Genomic DNA, 18,737 nt, shown 5'->3' with positions numbered 1-18,737 from the left:
TTTAAATCAGTCTTATTTGCCTCATTATGTAGTATAAGCCCTTTGAGGGAAGACATGAAGCCCTGCTTCAGGAACCACCTTACATGGTGGCCCCATCTCTTGATGGACTGATGATCTTTGTCCAAGTTTAACCGTGTATCATTATTCTGCCATTTGCTAATTCAACAACAATAATAATAACAAAGTCTTGTGCTCCTACTACATGCTTTTACATTGAGAATTACTCTTTATTTTCCCCCAGTTGAACCTATCTATGTTTCTGACAGCTAACCCCATCCCTACCACCAAGGGCCTTGACCATTCAGGACACTGGGGGTGGGGGTGGTCATATGAGTAGGGAGAGGATGTGGCAAGTGCAGTGGGGCAACTCCAGAGAGTATGTGGCCATTAAACCTCTTCAGGAAAAGTTCTGCAGCCAAAATGACTCATCCAAGATGTAACAACTCAAGTTGATCTGCATCAACTGATATTCGAGATTCCTGATTTGAAAAGACAGGGTCAGTTACTGTGGATGAGCTTCTAGTGAATGGACATTCTCAGCAAAACTCAGGTGCTTAGTCATGGATTGTAAGATCTATCTAAATTAGTGAAAAGGATCTTGGGATCTAAGACTCGCCTCTGGGTGTGATGGAGAAGGACTGCCCTGAGATCCAAGTCTGTCAACAAGGTGAGGTTCAAGGACAGACTGCAGGTCTAGCAGAGACTTGGGAAGCAGGCTATTTAGACTTGTAGCTGAGTATGACTGGAACAGAGTGGGATGGATACCAGGGAATTAGTAGGCAGAGTTTTGTTATTTATGCATGTCTTTACTCTTGGTTCCTCTTTTAATCTCTCAGAGAGTTCATTCCCTCTTCTATCTTCAACCATTACCCCTATCTGAGCAACTATATTTTTGGTCCTGACCAAATTTCATATTGTCCAGAGACCATCATTGGATGTTTTCTTTCACTCAAATACAACATATCTAGAACCAATCTGAGTAGTGAACAACCTTTACCTTTCATCTTGCTGAAATTATAACTGCCCCTACCAGGTAGAGAAGCAGTGTTATCAGACCAGAGCTTTTCTGAGCCTCCTGTTGCTGTGTGCTAGGTTCCAAGTGAGGTTACATTTTGCCTTTGTAGCCCATCTTGTAGGGCTTAAGGATTGGTTCCCCCCTCCTCTCTTCTTAGATGCTGCTCCACAAAACTAGAACCAGTCATCATCACTGGCTCCTGAAAAATGAAGGTGTCACCTCTCAGTGTCCTCCAGCTTCTAATTTCATGAAACATCACACACACCTTTTAGTTTGTACAATAGGAAGGAATTTAAAAATCTTATGGAGTTTTAAAATGTAAAATCCCTGGTGTTTTTTGGAGTTTAATTAGAGGTAGACATGATATTATTTAGTATATTTATCTCTGCAGCTTTTTAAAGTTCTAGGTAGTCATTGCCTTCAGTAAATAAGTATTCCTTCTGAAGGGGATCTCATTCATCCCCTCTCTCCCCTCATTCTATGGAAAAATTACAAGAAAGATTCAAATTAGTTCTACAATCTGCAGCTGAAATTTTTTCTTTGCTTACATTTTGTTTCTAGAAGGAAATTTGGCATAGTTTACCAAGACGGTTTGACCTAACTATTCAACTTTAAGGAGTTTATTTTATGAAAAGAACAAGGGATGCTCTCAAAGATTTATGTCAAGGATATTAATTTCAAAGTTACTTGTAATCATTGAAAATGGAAACAATATACATCTAAAAATAGAGGAATGGTTAAATAAATGATTACAGCCTTGCAATATAATGCATCCATTAAAAATCCTATTTTGAAAACTATTTCATGACATGGAAAATGGCCATGATATGATGCTAAGGGACAAAACAAAACGCACAAAAAACAGCTGCTGAAACTGTTTTTATTATGATCCAAAATTTATCTTAAAAAGTATGAGTGACTTTATGTGGTATAAATAACACAGAAAAAGTATAAGCTAGCATTCCAGACTTTTAACAGGTTAACTGTCAATTGTGGACTTGTAGATTTTTACATTTTTTTAAATGGAGGACTTGGAGATACAGCCTTGAAGCCTTATGCCTAACTCTACCTTGAACTGTAACCCTGAGCATGCCATTGATGATGTTCTTCCAAATGTTCTTCTAGGAACATGTATTATTTTATTCATTCATTCATTCATTTAATCAATAAACATGTAGTGACTGTTAAGTGCCAAGCACTCTTCTCTGTTTTGAGAAGATAAACAAGACAGAAGAGAAATGTTCCTTGCTCTGCCCAGAGTTTATAGTCCTTTAAAATTAGGAAGAAATGTTTTTAAAAATTTCATTTCATTTGACCCAGTAATTCTACTTCTGGGAAATCTACCCTAAAGAAATAATCAAGAAAGCAAAATAAAATTATCATACAGAAATGTTTATTAGTACTTTAATCATAATGGCAAAAAAATCTAGACATCACCTAGATTCCCAGCAGTAGGGGGATGGTTAAAGTAATAATGGCACATTCATAAAATGGAATAATAGGAAACCACTATGATTATGTTACTGAAGACTTTTTAATAACATGGGAAAATATTATTTGTTACTGAAGACTTTTTAATAACATGGGAAAATATTATTAATGTTTTCCATTAATATCAATGGAAAAAGGTAAGCTACAAAATTATCCAGAATCTGACTTCAATTATGTAGTGTAATAGTCATAAAAGAAATTCAACTGTTAACAGGTGTAACTTTTGCATTGTGAATTAATGGTTGATTTGTATTTTTGTTTCTGTGTCCTTCATGAACAAGGTTTAATTTTATAATCAGGAAAACCACGTTGCTTTCATTTTTAAGATGATTCAAAGATTATCTGTTAAAAATTCAAGGAGCATACAAAAAGGTAACTTAACATTTCCTCAAAGTCTGCATTGTCATGGTGGAGAAAGAAGCGATCATTCATGTGGAAAGAGCTGGAGGCCTCTTCCTTTCTAAAGCATTCTTGGGAGAGAATGGATGACCATGCCTGTGGTGGAGCTAGATTCATCAGAGGGCCTGAGGGGATTAATTTACTCAGCTCATGAGGCTGAGCAAGGAAAAACAGAAGGAGCACTTGGAGGACTTGGAGACACAGCCTTGAGGCATCATCTCTAACTCTACCTTGAACTCTAGACCTGAGCATGCCATTGATAATCTGCACATCAGGCACAGGTGACATTTCTTGTTTTTGTCATTGCTCTCAGCTCTGACACCAGAGATCCTCTGACCTCACTGAACAGGTGTCATGAAGGGTCAGGGTCTATGGTTTGCCTGGAGAGAAACAGTAGAGCCTGTGATGCCAGAGTCAAGGCAGCCAAAATCTGGCTCCTTGCCCAACCCACTGAAGAGTTTGACCCCGAATCTTGCCCCTAACCTTCTACATTCAAAGGGAAAGAGAAGGGCTGTAGAACATGTCATTTCTGTGTAAGCCAAAGCAAGAGAGCTGTTCTCTGGTGTTCCATCAGCTACTGAATGCTTGGGCTCATGCTGACTGTCAGGTCTCCCTTGAGCTCACACAAGTACCCGATGCAGTAAAAATACCAACTTTCCCTCTGATTTAGAGATAATCAAGACAGCGTGTGTAAGACCGAAAAGGCACCAGATTTCACTGCACATATAATCAGTTATACATCATGCTGTGAGTTTTCTAAGTTTAAGGGGGCTGATGTGAAGTTAAAGGAGCAAGTCAGTGCAGAAATATTACAGGTACCTCACTTGCAGCAAACCAAATATCTAAAAACCAGAGTAGCATAAGAGATAAATTTACAAAAGAATTCATTTCACTACCACTTTGAGTAATTGGTTTCCCTTCTACATTTAAAATATAAATTGATTCACCACAACTTATTTTACACACAACATATTAAGCACTTAAGAGTTGCATAAAGGGAACTTAAAAATTAGCATTTGGACATCACTGCAAAGGAAACATAGTTTTCTCTGATTTTAAAAGTGATCATTGACTACAGAACCTGCAAAAGACCTCAAATCAATTGCAAATCTCTATACAAAAGAATTCAGTAATTTGGGAATGATTTTTTTGAAGTTTTTCTCTTAGCTCCTTCTTTGGACTTCTCATATTCATTTATCTCAGCAAGGCCATCAAAAGAACCCATTTTAAAATCACAGTGGTAGGTGTTTTAAACATACCTCCACATCCTAGGTAAACATTTAACACTTGTACACCCATAGATATACACATTAGAGACCTAGGACACCCTCAAAAAGTCAATACAAATAGAGCTGTGCTCTAATGATCAATTTTCCATCATGCCACCTGAGGACACTTTCATTCCAGAACTGTAGCTCCAATGTGTGAAAATGCCAACATTTTCACTTTTAATCAGCTTCTGAAACCCTAGCCTGTTGGGTGCAGGAAAGAAAGAGCTTTCAATTGCCTTTAATTGCCTTTGCTAACCATGTTTCTCTGTGGATGTAGAGAGCCTAAAAACATTGACCCCACATGGCCAGAGAAGTTTAGAAAAACTCTTGGATCCTTATCTGTGGAGTTCCTTAAGAACAGCATAGCTGCCTCTCATTTCTGAATGAGAAACCCTAGCAGCATAGAGAAAGCTGAATTAGAATCCTGAGTATTTTATGGTTCTAATAAAATGCTCTTCACATCCAAATAATATTGGAGAGTTGTGGTGGGAGAAGAAAGTTCCTGAATATTCAGGAAAAATTGAAAATGAGAAATTTTACCTATGTGTACTTAAAACTGGAAGGTATCAAAAGGCTGTACAGCTGAATAGCAGGCCTCCAAGGATTCACAAAGCCCTAGCCAGGGGCCAGCCCCTTGGCCACATCCTGGGTATCCCCTTCAGGCTTTAAAGGCAAAAGAGAGAAGGAATATATCGAAAGAAGCAAAGTAGGAGTTGAATGGAAAATGTCAGGAAGATGAGTGGAGAAGGGAAAAATAAAAGAGAGAAATGAAGAAAAAAGGTGGGATGTATACATAAAGGAAGGGAGACTGGTGATGGGTGAAAAGGAGTAGAAAAAGAAAGAGAAATAGAAAAGAAAATCATGAGATAAGATAAAATCCCCCATCAACAAGTGACTCAGCTAACTGTCAGTATAAATCCAGGGGTTCAAGTGGCCAATCTCCACCTTGAACCAGGCACTATCCAAACCTGAAGCTCCATAGCAATGCTATCTTCCTTTAAGGATATTTTTTCCCTTTTCCACAAAGGGCAAGCTCACCTATCGAAGGCCACAGCTGTCATGGAGTAGATACTGGCAAAGACAGCAGCAATGGGGAAGAAGTTGTGGAATTTGCAGTAGAACAGGCCGTAGTACCACTCGTTGTGGACAGCATAAGTGAAGTTCACCACCGTATTGAATGCAGCCATGGAGGCCTCTGCGAAGGCCAGGTTCACCAGGAAATAGTTAGTAACTGTCCTCATTCTCTTGTGAGCCAAGATGATCCACATCACCACCACGTTGCCCACCACGGAGGTCACCACAATGACTGTGTAGGCAGCTGCCCAAAGGACAATTTGCCAGGCCGGCTGCACAAACTGGTTGGGCTCCGAGGTGTTGGTGGAGATATTTGGGAAGAGGTCTGAGTCCACAGGGAGGACGTTATCCATTCTTCTGCTAAGCGGTTAAACCTTCCTCTCTGTACACACACACAATCCCTTTGCAGCAGGGTCCTGAGCCAGCACCTGGTGTCAGAGTCCTGTTTAACCAAGACAGGAGGGCTGCAGGCTCTTTCTGGACAGAACTCTTTCCTTGTAAGCAGAAGACTTGGCGCTAAGATAAAAGCTTCTAGATGTGCTGTATGCCCTTGGTGGCTTTGAATTCCTCCACTTTCGAGACTCAGAAAGCACCTGAGTTCTGTAATCTGGAGACAGCGTCTCTCCTGCGTTGAGCTGGAAAAGAGAAAGAAATTCCACGGGTCACGGTTCCAGGAAGCAGAGACCCTCCACCTTTCTGCACCTGCTGCTGCTTGCAACTGCTATTCCTCCTATCTGCAGCGGGAAAGGCAAAGCCCTGTGCTGCGTGAGGACTTCGGGGCGAAGGTGGGGGTGGGGGGTATTAGTCACAGCACGATCTGTCAAAGTTCAGAGTCTGTGGCAGGAATTCTGGGGCCCTGCGTCCAGCTGGAGATTTTTTCCTTTGCTTTCACTACCGCCGCCACCGTCTGCAGCTTTGCAGGCTCCTCTTGGCTCGGGTCCTGCTCAGCTCGGGAGTTAGCAGAACCTTGGCAGGCTGCGCGTGAGGTCTTTATAACCCACTGTAAAGACGTCACTGGGAAGGGGCAGTACCTGGCTACGTGCTCGCCAGTCCCCTTGCGCAGAGCTGCAGCTGCACCATCTGTTGACAACTGTCTCACTGCACCATCTCAGCCACCAAGCCTTTTGCTGCTACCTGCTGTGAGAGTCTGCAAGCCGGGTTCCCCACGCACTCCTCGAGGGGGCGCTAGCTAGGTCCCCTCGGAGTAACTGTGCCAGATGGGGTCCGCAGCTGGAACCCCAGATGAACCAAGGGGAAAGGAAGGATTCGCGAAAGAGCTGTAGCGATGGACGCTCAACATCCAGGGAGGGCAGGAATGCTGCCATAGCTCTGCAGAGGCCCCTGCTTCTGGCGGTCGGAGTTGGCCAAGTGTGGGGGCGACGTGCCAGCGCTCGCTCCGGGCCTCGCTCCAGCCCGAAACACTCCCAAAATACCTAGTTCCTTTTCCTAGCAGGCCGATTCCCCTGGGAAGCAGTGATAGGTTCTAAGCTTTGGGGACACCTTTGCCAGCCACCGCTCGCCCCATGAAAATCTTCAGTAGCGCTCTCCAGATGAGGCCCCTGCTCAGGCAGTGGGGACTGCGCTGAGCTCCCTGCGAAGCGGTATGTCTCCCAGGCGCGCATCTCTGGGCTCTCTGCCAGCACCCACTGCGGTCTCGCGTTGGCCGTCCCGAGACCAGCAGCCTCTGCCTCCGCGCCTCCCCGGCCTGTGGGCCAGAGCCGGTCCCGGGGTGGCGTCGGGGGCTCTTCCTCCTCTCCCCATCCGGCTGCCAGGTTTGCATAAATACTAGAGGGCATGTCTGCTCGCCTTATTTCCCCACCCTAGACCCGACCCTGGCGGGCTTCGAGGCCTCGTCTCCTAGTCCAAGACCATTTCAAATGGCCAAGCTGGTACAGGGCGCCGGGAGAAGCTGGGAAGGGCTCGCCCGTAGGTGCCAACCGTTTCGCAGAAACCGAGGTGGACTGAGGTTCTGAGGGCGTTCCAGCCAGACACCCTGGGAGATGAGGTTCCGTGGGCACTCAAATCCTCCGAGCCTTTCTGGGGGCCATCTACCCCTCTGCCCGATCCCTCACCTTTCACTGCGGGGACTCGGAACTATGGGATGTGGGCTGGGATGGGCGCGGGAGCTCGGGTTTGAGTAAACCGGCACTCTACTGGGAGCCGAGTTTATGCACTCCTTCTGCCTGGTTGAGCGCTTCTCCTGCGAGGGAGCAAAGTATCTGGCGGGAAGCGCTTTAATGTTCAGAAACGTATTGTATGGATTTAAGCCGGGCTAAAATCCGATGCTTTCGGGGAATCTGCTAGTTCACTCTGCTCTTGTTGAATCCTGGAATTTCAGCGTTTATATGAATCGCATATTGCACTGCCTGGTCCTCCAAGCACCCTTAAACCCTGAAAAGAAGACTCTAGTGATACCTTGAAGAGAACAGTGGCCACACGGCCCCACCCCACCCCACCCCATCCCATTTAGAGAGGCATCAAAGGAGAGCCTTCTTGTGGAAGGGAACACCTTCTCTTCCACTCTGGATCTCTCACTGCTGCTTCCACCACCTCGCAGAGCTGACAGTGTGAGTATGTATGTGTGTGTCCACCTTTAATTTTTCCTCCCAAGCTGTCTTAAAGCGATCTTTCCCTCTTTCTCCCTGTCCGGTGGAGGCAGCCTGACTTTTTCTAAAGGAATTTTACTCAGTGCTTGGGGGTGGGGTGGGAAGAAAGAGAATAAATCCTAAGTATATAATAAAAGCTAAATATAAATAAATTTAAAATAAATGCTAAAAAATTAGGATTTATCTATTAATCCTCCATTAGTGGGGCAAGATGTTAATTTGAACCAGGTACTACTGTGCTGTGGATATAGGCTAGAAAACATTTACAGTATAGTGACAGAGAAAGAGACAATTACCTACACAAAATGGGCAGTATTATGATGAGCAAAGTATTATCTCCTGATAAGAGAAGAGGGAGGCATTAATCTAGACAATGAGGGGAACCAGGGAAGAGGGTAGAAAATCATATCTGTGGATTTGAATGTTAGTCCTGAAGAATGTTAAGGATGAGAGGAGGCTGAGGGTGAAAGAGAGGAGAATATCCCATATATACATTTCATATGTCAAATCATGTCACCCTGCTTAAAGTCCCACAAGGTCCAGCTAACTCAGAAGAACACCTACATTTCTTACCCTGGCCTTCAAGGGTCTGCATTCCTGGCCCCGAAGAGTGGGTGAGGCTGGCCTGGGTGGCTCCTTCCTGTTCCTGGATCCTCACGGCTGGTAGCCATGTCCTAAGTATGTATGACTTGTTAAAGTTAATTTCTTTCCCACAAAAAAAAACAAAGCATATTCATGATAGTTTCACATTAATAAAATGACTCAGCCATACAGTAGCCAAAGTTGTCCTTAATTCACACACACACACACACACACACACACACACACACACACCTTCTAAGCAGGGACTTGCTCTGGCATCACTCCTTCCCCACACAGGGAATAACTTTGCAAAATTTTATCAGTAAGATCCTATATATGCTTTTTTTCTCCAAGAGTTGATATTTGTTTCCTTGGCTCTCCTTTCTACTGAACTTCCTCCTTGGCACACAACACAGACCCACCAGGCTCAAAGAAAATTCTGTTGACAACCTAGTATAAATTCTTTCTTATTTGTACAGGCCCTTTAATATTATATAAGCAGAAATGCAAACACAATAGCCATATATTTACACATATAGGATTTTCACTATCATCTGAATTTTGTTTTTCTCACTCAAAACATTGTTTGGATTCTTTTCAATGAAAAGAAACTGATTCTTTTCAATGGCTAAATATTATTCTTGGAGTATAGATGCATCATAATTTATACACTCTCTTCCCTATTTGTATTAAAATTCACTTTGCTTCCAGTTTTTGCTGCTAAAGACAATGCTACTATAAACATTTCTATGTCTCCACAGTCCGATGCTTTATTTCAATGGGATAGATTCCAAGTGGAATTGCTAGGTAATGGATTGTATTTATATTCATATGCATATATGTATATGTGTTGTATGTTTCTATTTTATGTTGCCAGATTGCCTTCTAAAAGGATATAACACTATAACATTTCAGTAGTGATTAAATTACCGTTTTCCCCACATCACCTACAGTAATAGATATTAAGGTTTTTTTTAGTTTTGTCAGTCTAAAATATGTAAAATATTATAACATTGTTAATACATAGTGTTTATTTTCCTGACAACTAGAGAATTTGGACAACTTCTTTTAATATTTTTTGGCTATGTGGATTTTCCCTTCTATAAATTGTCTATTCATACCCCTTTATCCCTTTTTCTGTTGAATTGCTTTCTGGTCATTTTTTTCTAGGTACTCTTTGTATGTTATAGGTATAAACACTTTGCATGTCATGAATATTTCAAATATTTTTTCTAGTGTTATTATTTATCTCTTGAATTTATGTATTTTCCATAAAAATGTGAACAATTTTTAAGTAGTCTGTATTTGCTTTAATACCTTTTGGGTTTTTTAAGTTCTGGTTTAAAAGAACCTCCCCAAATCCTGGCTTTTTTCACATTGTTTCCTAGATTTTCTTTTCAGTTTTTTACTGTTTCTTTTTTTTATATTTAGGTCTTTAATTCACCTTGAGTTTGCTATTTTATATTATGTAAAATACTTTTTTCGTGTAGCTTGCTCATTTCCACAGCTCTATCCACTTTCATAGTGAATTAAATCATTATCTTTGTCATAGAATAAAATTTTGAATATATGTGATTTAATATTTATATTCTCCAGTCTTTCCCACTGATCTATTTATCTATTCTATAGCAACATTGTACATATAATTCATATGAGCTCCTACTTTTCCTAGCTCCCTTGCAATTAGGCAGAGCCAACTAATTCAGCCAACAGGTTGTTAGTGGAAATGATATGTGTCACTTCCAGGCTAAAGCATAGAAGTGTGTGTGTGTGGGCAGGGGAGGGAGTAAAATAAAGAGAGTAAGAGAGAGAGAGACTTCTCCATATACTGTCTCCTGCCAAGTCCCAAATGATGCAGCTACAGGAGGACAGGTCCCAATCATCTGGAATTCTGGAGTGACTGTATAACACAGGCCCCTGCCAAATCATTATGGACGTGTAGCATAAGCAAGAAATGAATTCTTCTCTTGTTAAAGCACTAGGGCTTGGGATTAATTTGTTACTCACTATGATATAGTAGCTTATCCTAACAGAAAAATATTCTGATACTGGTAAGGCAAGTTCACATAAGTGCTCATTTCATGATTTTCTTATCTATTTTGGGACATCACATTTAAATTTTAGTATTTTTAATTCAATTTTAAAAATTCCAAACAAAATAGACTACAGTACTATTCTAATTGGAACTGCCTGTAATTTATTTAATTTTGACAAAATTGACATTTTTGATACTAGAGTTTTTCTTCCAAGAACATGGTATGCCTTTCCATTTCTTCAAGTCTTGTTTTATGCCTTTCAAAAAAGATTTTATAATTTTGGTTAAAATAGATCCAGTCTTTTGATTAAAGGTATTTCCATGTGTTTTGTTTCTATTGTAAATGAAATATTTTCCTTTTTTACCCTAGATCAAAGAAAGCCTATTGACTTCTGTGTATATGTATTTGTTTGTATGTGTCTGTGTGAGTGTGTGTGTGACCTAGCCATTCTACTAAATTTCTTATTCAAGAAAATTCTAGTGTTTTTCACTTGAGTTTCTTTGGTTTTCAATCACATCTTTAACATTTTCTTGGCTCATTGAATTTCCTTTATCTTCCAAGACAAAGTCGAATTCAGAATAGTGGTAGCAGGTATTTCCATACAGTTTCTGAAGTTAATTAGGATGGTTTTGTTTTTTTACCATTTAGGATAATATTTGTTGTTAAATTTGCTAGACAGTCTTTTACGTTTAAATAGCTTCCTTCTACTATATTTTGCATTGAAGTTTTCATTGGAATGTCATATCATTTCTTTTTTTTTAATGCCTTTTTCGGGATTTGCTGATATGAATGTGCAATTTTTTTCACTAACTTGTTGACACAATGGATTAAATGGATAGACTTCCCAACACTGACCCAAACACTGACCTAACCTAACCTTCCTGGCATGAATTCTGCTTGGCCAGAGGCTATATCATTCCTTTGATACATTGCTGGAATCAAATTGCTTATGTTTTATTTAACATTTTTGCATCTATTTGCCTAAGCGAGATTGATGTCTAGCTTTTTTTCCTCTTTTCTTTTTCTATCTTGATAAGGTTTTGGTATCAATGTTATGTATCAAAAAATGAACTGTGAAGCATCTAATCTTTAACTATGGCCAAAGTATTACTCCTGGTCCCTGAACCAGCAGCATTGGCATCACCCGGAAGCTACTTGGGAATGTAAGTTCTTGGGCCAATGCAGAACTACCAAACTAGGTAGGCATTTTAATAAGACTGTAGGTCTTATTACACAGTGTTCATTGCAGCACTATTTACAATAGCCAGAACATGGAAGCAATCTAAATGTCCATCAACAGATGAATGGATAAAGAAGATGTGGCACATATATACAATGGAATATAACTCAGCCATAAAAAGAAACCAAATTGAGTTATTTGCAGTGAGGTGGATGGACCTAGAGTCTGTCATACAGAGTGAAGTAAGTCAGAAAGAGAAAAACAAATACCGTATGCTAATACATATATATGGTATCTGAAAAAAAAATGGTTCTGATGAAACTAGGGGCAGGACAGGAATAAAAACGCAGATGTAGAGAATGTACTTGAGGACACGTGGAGGGGGAAGGGTAAAGTGGGATGAAGTGAGAGTGTAGCACTGACATATATACATTACCAAATGTAAAACAGATAGCTAGTGGGAAACAACTGCATGACACAGGGAGATCAGCTCTGTACTTTGAGACCACCTAGAGGGGTGGGATAGGGAGTGTGGGAGCGAGACACAAGAGGGGGGTGGATATGGGGATATTAGTATACATATAGCTGATTCACTTTGTTATACAGCAGAAACTAACACAACATTGTAAAGCAATTATACTCCAATAAAGATGTTAAAAAAAAAAGACTGTAGGCGACTCGTATGCACATTAAAGTTAGGGAAGCTTAAAAGAGGTCTAAGTGTTTTCCAAATTTCTCAGATGATAAGAATATCTTGAATTACTTGTTAAATAAACATGTTATCATTTTCCTCTAAAAATTCTAATTTGGTAGGACTGGATTGGGGCTCAGTGATCTGTGCTTTTATCAAGTACTTTGGGTCAGTCTTCTCTTCAAGCAAGTTTTGGAAATAAAGGGGTCTGTTATTTAAAACCCAGCATGAAACTAGATGAGTACTTTCTTCATCTCAAGAAAATTTTCTTCTAGTATTTTTTGAAATTATTACCTCTTTTCCATTAGTCCTTTTTTCTCCTTTTGGGACTCTTATTTTTGACATGCTATGTCTCTTGTATTCATTCTGTGAATGTTTTAAAAACTATGCCTCACCCCTTGGTGGTAACTAGTATCTAAAAAATGAAATAACAGAATAGAAAATGTCAGAGTGCATAACACATAGAGTAAGGGTAAGCATTGTTTTGTGAAATTTTTATTTCCATTACATCCTTGTGTGAATTGCAGTAAAAAAAAATAAAAATTTGAACGCGATTCTGAAAGTTTCTTTAAAATTTCCTCATGGTTTCCGTCTTTTTTATATTTCTGATTTGTGTTCAAATATATTTCTTGCACTTGATTTTTCTAAACCTTTCCCTTGGGTCTTTTAATACAGATGTAGAGTATTTTAGCCAAAATGTTTTTGCTTAGTTTCTTGAATCTCCTTAAGGATACTTACTGTTATTGTAATGTTTTATTCAGGTGTTCATGTAACTCTTTCAGCAGCTCTCTTACCTGAACATGTTTTCTGATTGTCTAGCTTCATTTTTTTTCTGACTGCTAGGTACCATTGCATAGATTGCTGTTTTCTTTCTTACGTTACCAGGGCTCAGGTTGAAGCATTCTAAACAGTGGACAGTTAGTGATTACCCAGGTCATGAAAGAAGTTGTGGGATTAGGGTTAGGGTTGTCCACTCCCTCCTCCAACATACAGGCTATCAAAGTTCTGCTGTGATACTGCCAGGGAGCATCCCTGCCTTCCATTCTCCTAGCCTTTTTCTGCCCCGGGGCAGGGAGACCTACCTCATCCTTCCTATTTCCTCTAGACCTTTTGAGCATCATGGAGACTCCCTGGTACACCAACCCAGGGCAGATACTTGCCCCTATTTTAAGATCTGAGTACCCAGTTTCCTCTGTTTCTGTTCTCCTCCAAGTTTTCACTCTGATCTCCCAACAAAGCCCAGTCTGCTAGAGGAAGCTCTACCGAATTCTATTGTTCTCTTAGTTCAACCCCCAACAGAGTCCCAGGAATCACTTTATGTCCAACTGCCCTTAAGGCCTGAAGCCACTTGGATGATGAGAGAGGATATTGGAGTTGGCTGAGAAAGGGAGGGAAGCTGCATTCAGCTCCCCATAAACTCTGGTCCCCTGGAACCACTAGTGTGGAAGCAACTCCTTCCCCGCTTCAAGTGTTGATGTGTTACTTAGTCACTGGCTCCCTTCCTCAGCCAACCTTTCACAAGACAGGCTATCTGGTGTGCATTATACCTCATTCAAATTAGATTGTTAGCTCTCTGAAGGCAAGAATAATGTTATTTAACTATGTATTTGTTAGCACTCCCTTCCATACAGTGTTCTTCCCAGAGTGGATGATCAATACATATGTATTAAATTGGATTGAATTACACAAAAATGGTTGAATTTATAAAGACAGGGAGGCAGCAACAGATCAGAAATCATTAAACTGTAAATCTTCCAAACAAAAAACAACAATAAACAATAATAATAACAGGAGGCAGGAGGAGGAAGAGGAGGATCCCTGGCACTTTAACAGTGATTACTATGTGCCAGGCACTATTCTATGTGCTTTACATATAATCACTTTATTTTATCTTGTGTCAGCACTTCTAATATAATAACATGAGTACTATGATTATAACTGTATGTGGATGTTATGCCCCTCCTACTTCTCCAGACTCATGAAACATTTTTCTTAAAGTAACCATTTCCCACACAGACCCTTGTTTCTCATAGTGTTCTGAACAGTGAGATGCCTCTGAACTGAAATGAAGGTGGTGGGAGTAGGCAGTGTGGTCTGCTCAGCCATGGTAGGGACAGACACTGTGGTCTATCTGAAAAACTCCGGTGCAAAGCCTTTGTTTCTTAAAGGGTGGCAGACACAGTTCTGAGCCTAAACCTTATGAGGTCTTGTGAACTTCTTTTCCCATTCTCTCTCTCTCACACACATACACTCTGCTAACCACATTAAAACAAGCCCAGACTAGCCTGCTGGTAGATAAGAGGCCATGAACTGGAGACCCCAGTCATCCCAACCAAGAACTTCCTAGACCAGATCACAGCCCGTCAATCTCCAAACATGTGAGGGTACCCAGATCTGCAGAGCCACATGAGCCCAGGCAATACCAGATGAATCATCCAGTTGACCTGCAGACTCATGAACAAAACAGTCAATCGTTATTTTAAGCCACTGAGTTTTGAGGTGGCTTGTTATACAACAGCTAATGAATACAGGAAGACTGGCAATACGTAAGTGAACAAATACATAAGGGAGAGTAAGCAGTTCAGATATGGACAACTGCCGTGAAGGAAATAAGACAGGTTCACATAATGGAGAGGGACTTGCACAGGCTACTATATATAAGAAGCGGAGTGAAGGCCTTTCTGAGGAGGAGAGAGGTAAGCCAAGATCTGATTGATTAGAAGATGCTGACTGTGGGGAGGGTTGAGGCAGTGTTTTCCTGGAGCAAAGAAAAGCATGTGTTGGGGGAGAAATGAGTTAGAAAGGCAATGAGAGGGGAAGAGGTCTGGGAGAGAGGCAGGAGCCAGACTGGAGCCCTGCAGGCTGCAATAAGGAGTCAGGATTTTAACTCGTGCTGGGAGAAGCCATGAGAACATTGACACAGGGAAGTGTTATTGCATTTTTTCACTCTCTGGCTGTTGTGTGGTGGCTGCAGGAAAGCAGTTGATAGACATGCAGAGGTCAGATGGGAGGTGCTGGTGACTCAGATGAAGATGGCCCAAAGTGAGCAGACCCCCTCCATACCTGCCATAGCACTCACTTCATTCTTCCTTGTTCAGAGCCTGCTGTTTACCCAGCAGGGCCGCCACCAGGTGATGGTGGGCTCCCTGAGGGGCTCACCTGTCTCCTTTGTCTCCCCATATCCGATGCCACACACACAGTAGGGCCTTAGTAAACACTTGCCTTAGGAATGCTCTTCTCTGAATTTTTGATCCCTAACTTGTGCAGTGAAGTCCTATCCAGTCTCTTCCCTTTCCTTTCACTCCAGTGGCTTGGAAGAGGTGCTAGTCCTCTTTCACAGCACTGTGGAGGCCCCAAGAACTGCTCAAGGACATGGTCTTTGTTATTACAAAGCATCTCTTAATGGCCTGTGGCCACCACCGCCCAGTTGGCTCCTCTCCAAAGCCTGGAGTGCGTGCCTGGACTCTGTTTGGGGTTCAGCCTGAATCATCAGGTGACTGTGGGGAAGTCTTTAGGTTATTTGGCAACTCCTTCTCCTGCTATAAAATTCCTCTTGTTTGCGCTTCCCATCAACCCACCTTGAAGGCCCTAGACTCCTACGATCCAGCGTTTATAGAGCACCAGGAGTGATGGAGGCAACCACTAGGAGCAGGTGTTGCATTTGGGACCTTGAACTGATGAGCTAACGCTCCCCAAGCACGTTGGAAGTCACAAATATAGGAACTTTATGAGGATATTAACGTTATTGCTTTTTTTTTTAAAGAGAGGCAGACAACAACACGTCTTTAGAGGTAATGACCTAAAGGCTGTCCAAAGTAGTTTTAAAGGATGATTGGTCACAAAAAGCCTTGAAACAAGTTATTTCATTTTAGATGAACTGGATAAGAGTTGTTATTTAGTTAATGATTGCAAGAAAAAGGCTGTATTGTGAGAAAGAGCAAGAGCACACAATGGATGTACTGACATCCATGGGAACAGAATATAATTGTGCGTTACTGAGATGGAAACCAATATTAGCATGGTCAGGGGATAATAGTAATTTTAGTGTATCTATCTGGGAAATTTTTTAAGGATAGTGTATATGAACAGCTGAAGTAGATGCAGAGAGATTATGAGAGTCTGAATGTGTCTTTGCAAAGTGGAAGAGAAAAGGAATAAAATAAAAAGGCATTCCTCTCTAAAGAGTAAAATTCTAGCTAATATACAGGGTAGATGAAAAATTAATAAATTATCAATTATGGTTCTGCTTTTATTTCTATTTGCCAGGATTTATGGCTTCTGTGTGATGTCCTCTTGGGATAAGAGATGTGAATATATAAAAATGTGTCATCTGTGACACATATCACATTTAACAGAAAAAATCTCAGGCTTGATCAATATTTTCATTTGCTGTCACCTTTTTGTAAAGTATAGGGTATTAGAGGAGGTGGCCAAGTAGGAAGACCATGAACTCATCTCTTCCCATGGACGCACCAAAATTACAATTATTTACAGAGCAACTATGAGAACAACCTGAAGACTAGCAGCAAAGATTTTCTACAACTAAAGGTATAAAGAAGGAACCACAACAAGATGGGTAGGAAGTGTGAAGACATGGTATAGTCAAGACTCACTCCCCTGGGAAGGTGACCCACAAATGGGAGGATAATCACAATTGCAGAGGCCCTCCCCAGGGAAAGAGGTATCCAAGCCCCACATCAGACTCCTCAGCCAGGGAGTCCTGCACCAGGAAGACGAGCCCTCAAAATATTTGGCTTTGGAGGCTGGTGGAACTTGCATATGGGAGAGCCTGAGGGCTATAGGAAATGGGGAATCCTTTCTTAAATTGTGCACACAAAATCTCACATGCTTGGCGTCCCAGTGCAGAGGCAGTAATTAGAAGTGGCCTGGGGGGCTTCCCTGGTGCTGCAGTGGTTGAGAATCTGCCTGCCAATGCAGGGGACACGGGTTTGAGCCCTGGTCTGGGAAGATCCCACATGACGCGGAGCAACTGGGCCCGTGAGCCACAGCTACTGAGCCTGCGCGTCTGGAGCCTGTGCTCTGCAACAAGAGAGGCCGCGATGGTGAGAGGCCCGCGCACCGCGATGAAGACTGGCCCCCGCTCGCCGCAACTAGAGAAAGCCTTCGCACAGAAACGAAGACCCAACACAGCCATAAATAAATAAATAAATAAATAATAAATACATTTATAAAAAAAAAAGAAGTGGCCTGGGTCAGACGCCCTTCCTGATTGCTTGGAGAGCCTCCCAGAGAGGCAGGAGGCAACTGGGACTTGTGCTGGGGATAGAGCCATTGGTGGCAGCCTTTTGGGGGAGCTCCTTATGAGGAGCTATCACTGGCAAGTGCCATTTTGGAATCCCCCCTCTAGTGTATTAGTACCAGGGACCCCGCCCCGCCCACCAGTGGGCCAGCACCAACCCCGAGCCACCTGGGCCATGCAGCCAACTGCATGGGAAGACAACCCCACCATCCAGTGTGCCTGCAGCCACTGCATGAAGCACAGCTTCACAGACAATCAGGACAGGGATCAATCCCACCTACCAACACAGACATAATAGTTGGCCCCACCACAATAGAAAGGTGCACACAACAAATATAAGGGCACCTCTAGAGCACATGGCTCTGGTGACCAGAGGGGAGCATGCTGCTGGACCCCTTAGGACGTCGTCTACATAAGGCCATTTCTCTAAAAGAGGAAAATGTAATCAACCTACCTAATACATAGAAATAAACTCAGAGATTGGGCAAAATGAGGAAACAGAGGAGTATGCTTCAAACAAACAAACAACACATAAACTCAGAAAAGATCTAAATGAGGTAGAGATAAGCAATTTACCCAATAAAGAGATCAAGGTAATGATCATAAAGATGTCCAACAATAAAATGATATGAGTATTACCTTCCTCAAGGACAGTTTGAGAATTAAAGAAGATAATGTGTATGTCTTTAACATTGCATTGATTACGTAAACGATGGTAATAGCAATGTAACACTGCTTACCTAAACATCTTACTTTTAGTATCTACACTCCCTTATGGCACATACTCTGTCTTTTTAAAAATTGAAGTATAGTTGATTTACAAATTTATATTAGTTTCAGGCATATAACATAGTAATTCAATATTTTTACAGATTACATTCCATTTAAAGTTATTATAAGATATTGGCTATATTCCCTGTGCTGTATAACATATCCTTGTAGCTTATTTATTTTATACATAATAGTTGGTGCCTCTTAATCCTCACTGCTAATTTTCCCCTTCCCCCTTTTCTCTCCCTACTGGTAATCACTAGATTGTTCTTTATATATGTGAGCCTGTTTCTGTTTTGTTATATTGATTTGTTTGTTTCATTTTTTAGATTCTATATATAAATAATAACATAGTGTTATT

The 18,737-nt window shown here is 41.4% G+C and overlaps 1 protein-coding gene across 1 annotated transcript in view; it reads right to left on the bottom strand.

Moving 5' to 3' along the window:
- Positions 1–6,557, bottom strand: part of TACR1 (tachykinin receptor 1) — a 312,928-nt gene extending 306,371 nt beyond the window's left edge. The window contains exon 1 of the mRNA XM_082356996.1: positions 5,215–6,557. Coding sequence (XP_082213122.1) covers positions 5,215–5,603 — 389 coding nt within the window. The 5' untranslated portion in view covers positions 5,604–6,557. The remainder of the gene's footprint in view (positions 1–5,214) is intronic.
- Positions 6,558–18,737: the final 12,180 nt, after the last annotated feature.

This window comes from Balaenoptera borealis (assembly GCF_965194805.1).
Source record: "Balaenoptera borealis genome assembly, chromosome: 15".
NCBI lineage: Eukaryota > Metazoa > Chordata > Mammalia > Artiodactyla > Balaenopteridae > Balaenoptera > Balaenoptera borealis.
This window is presented reverse-complemented; position numbering and strand designations above follow the sequence as displayed.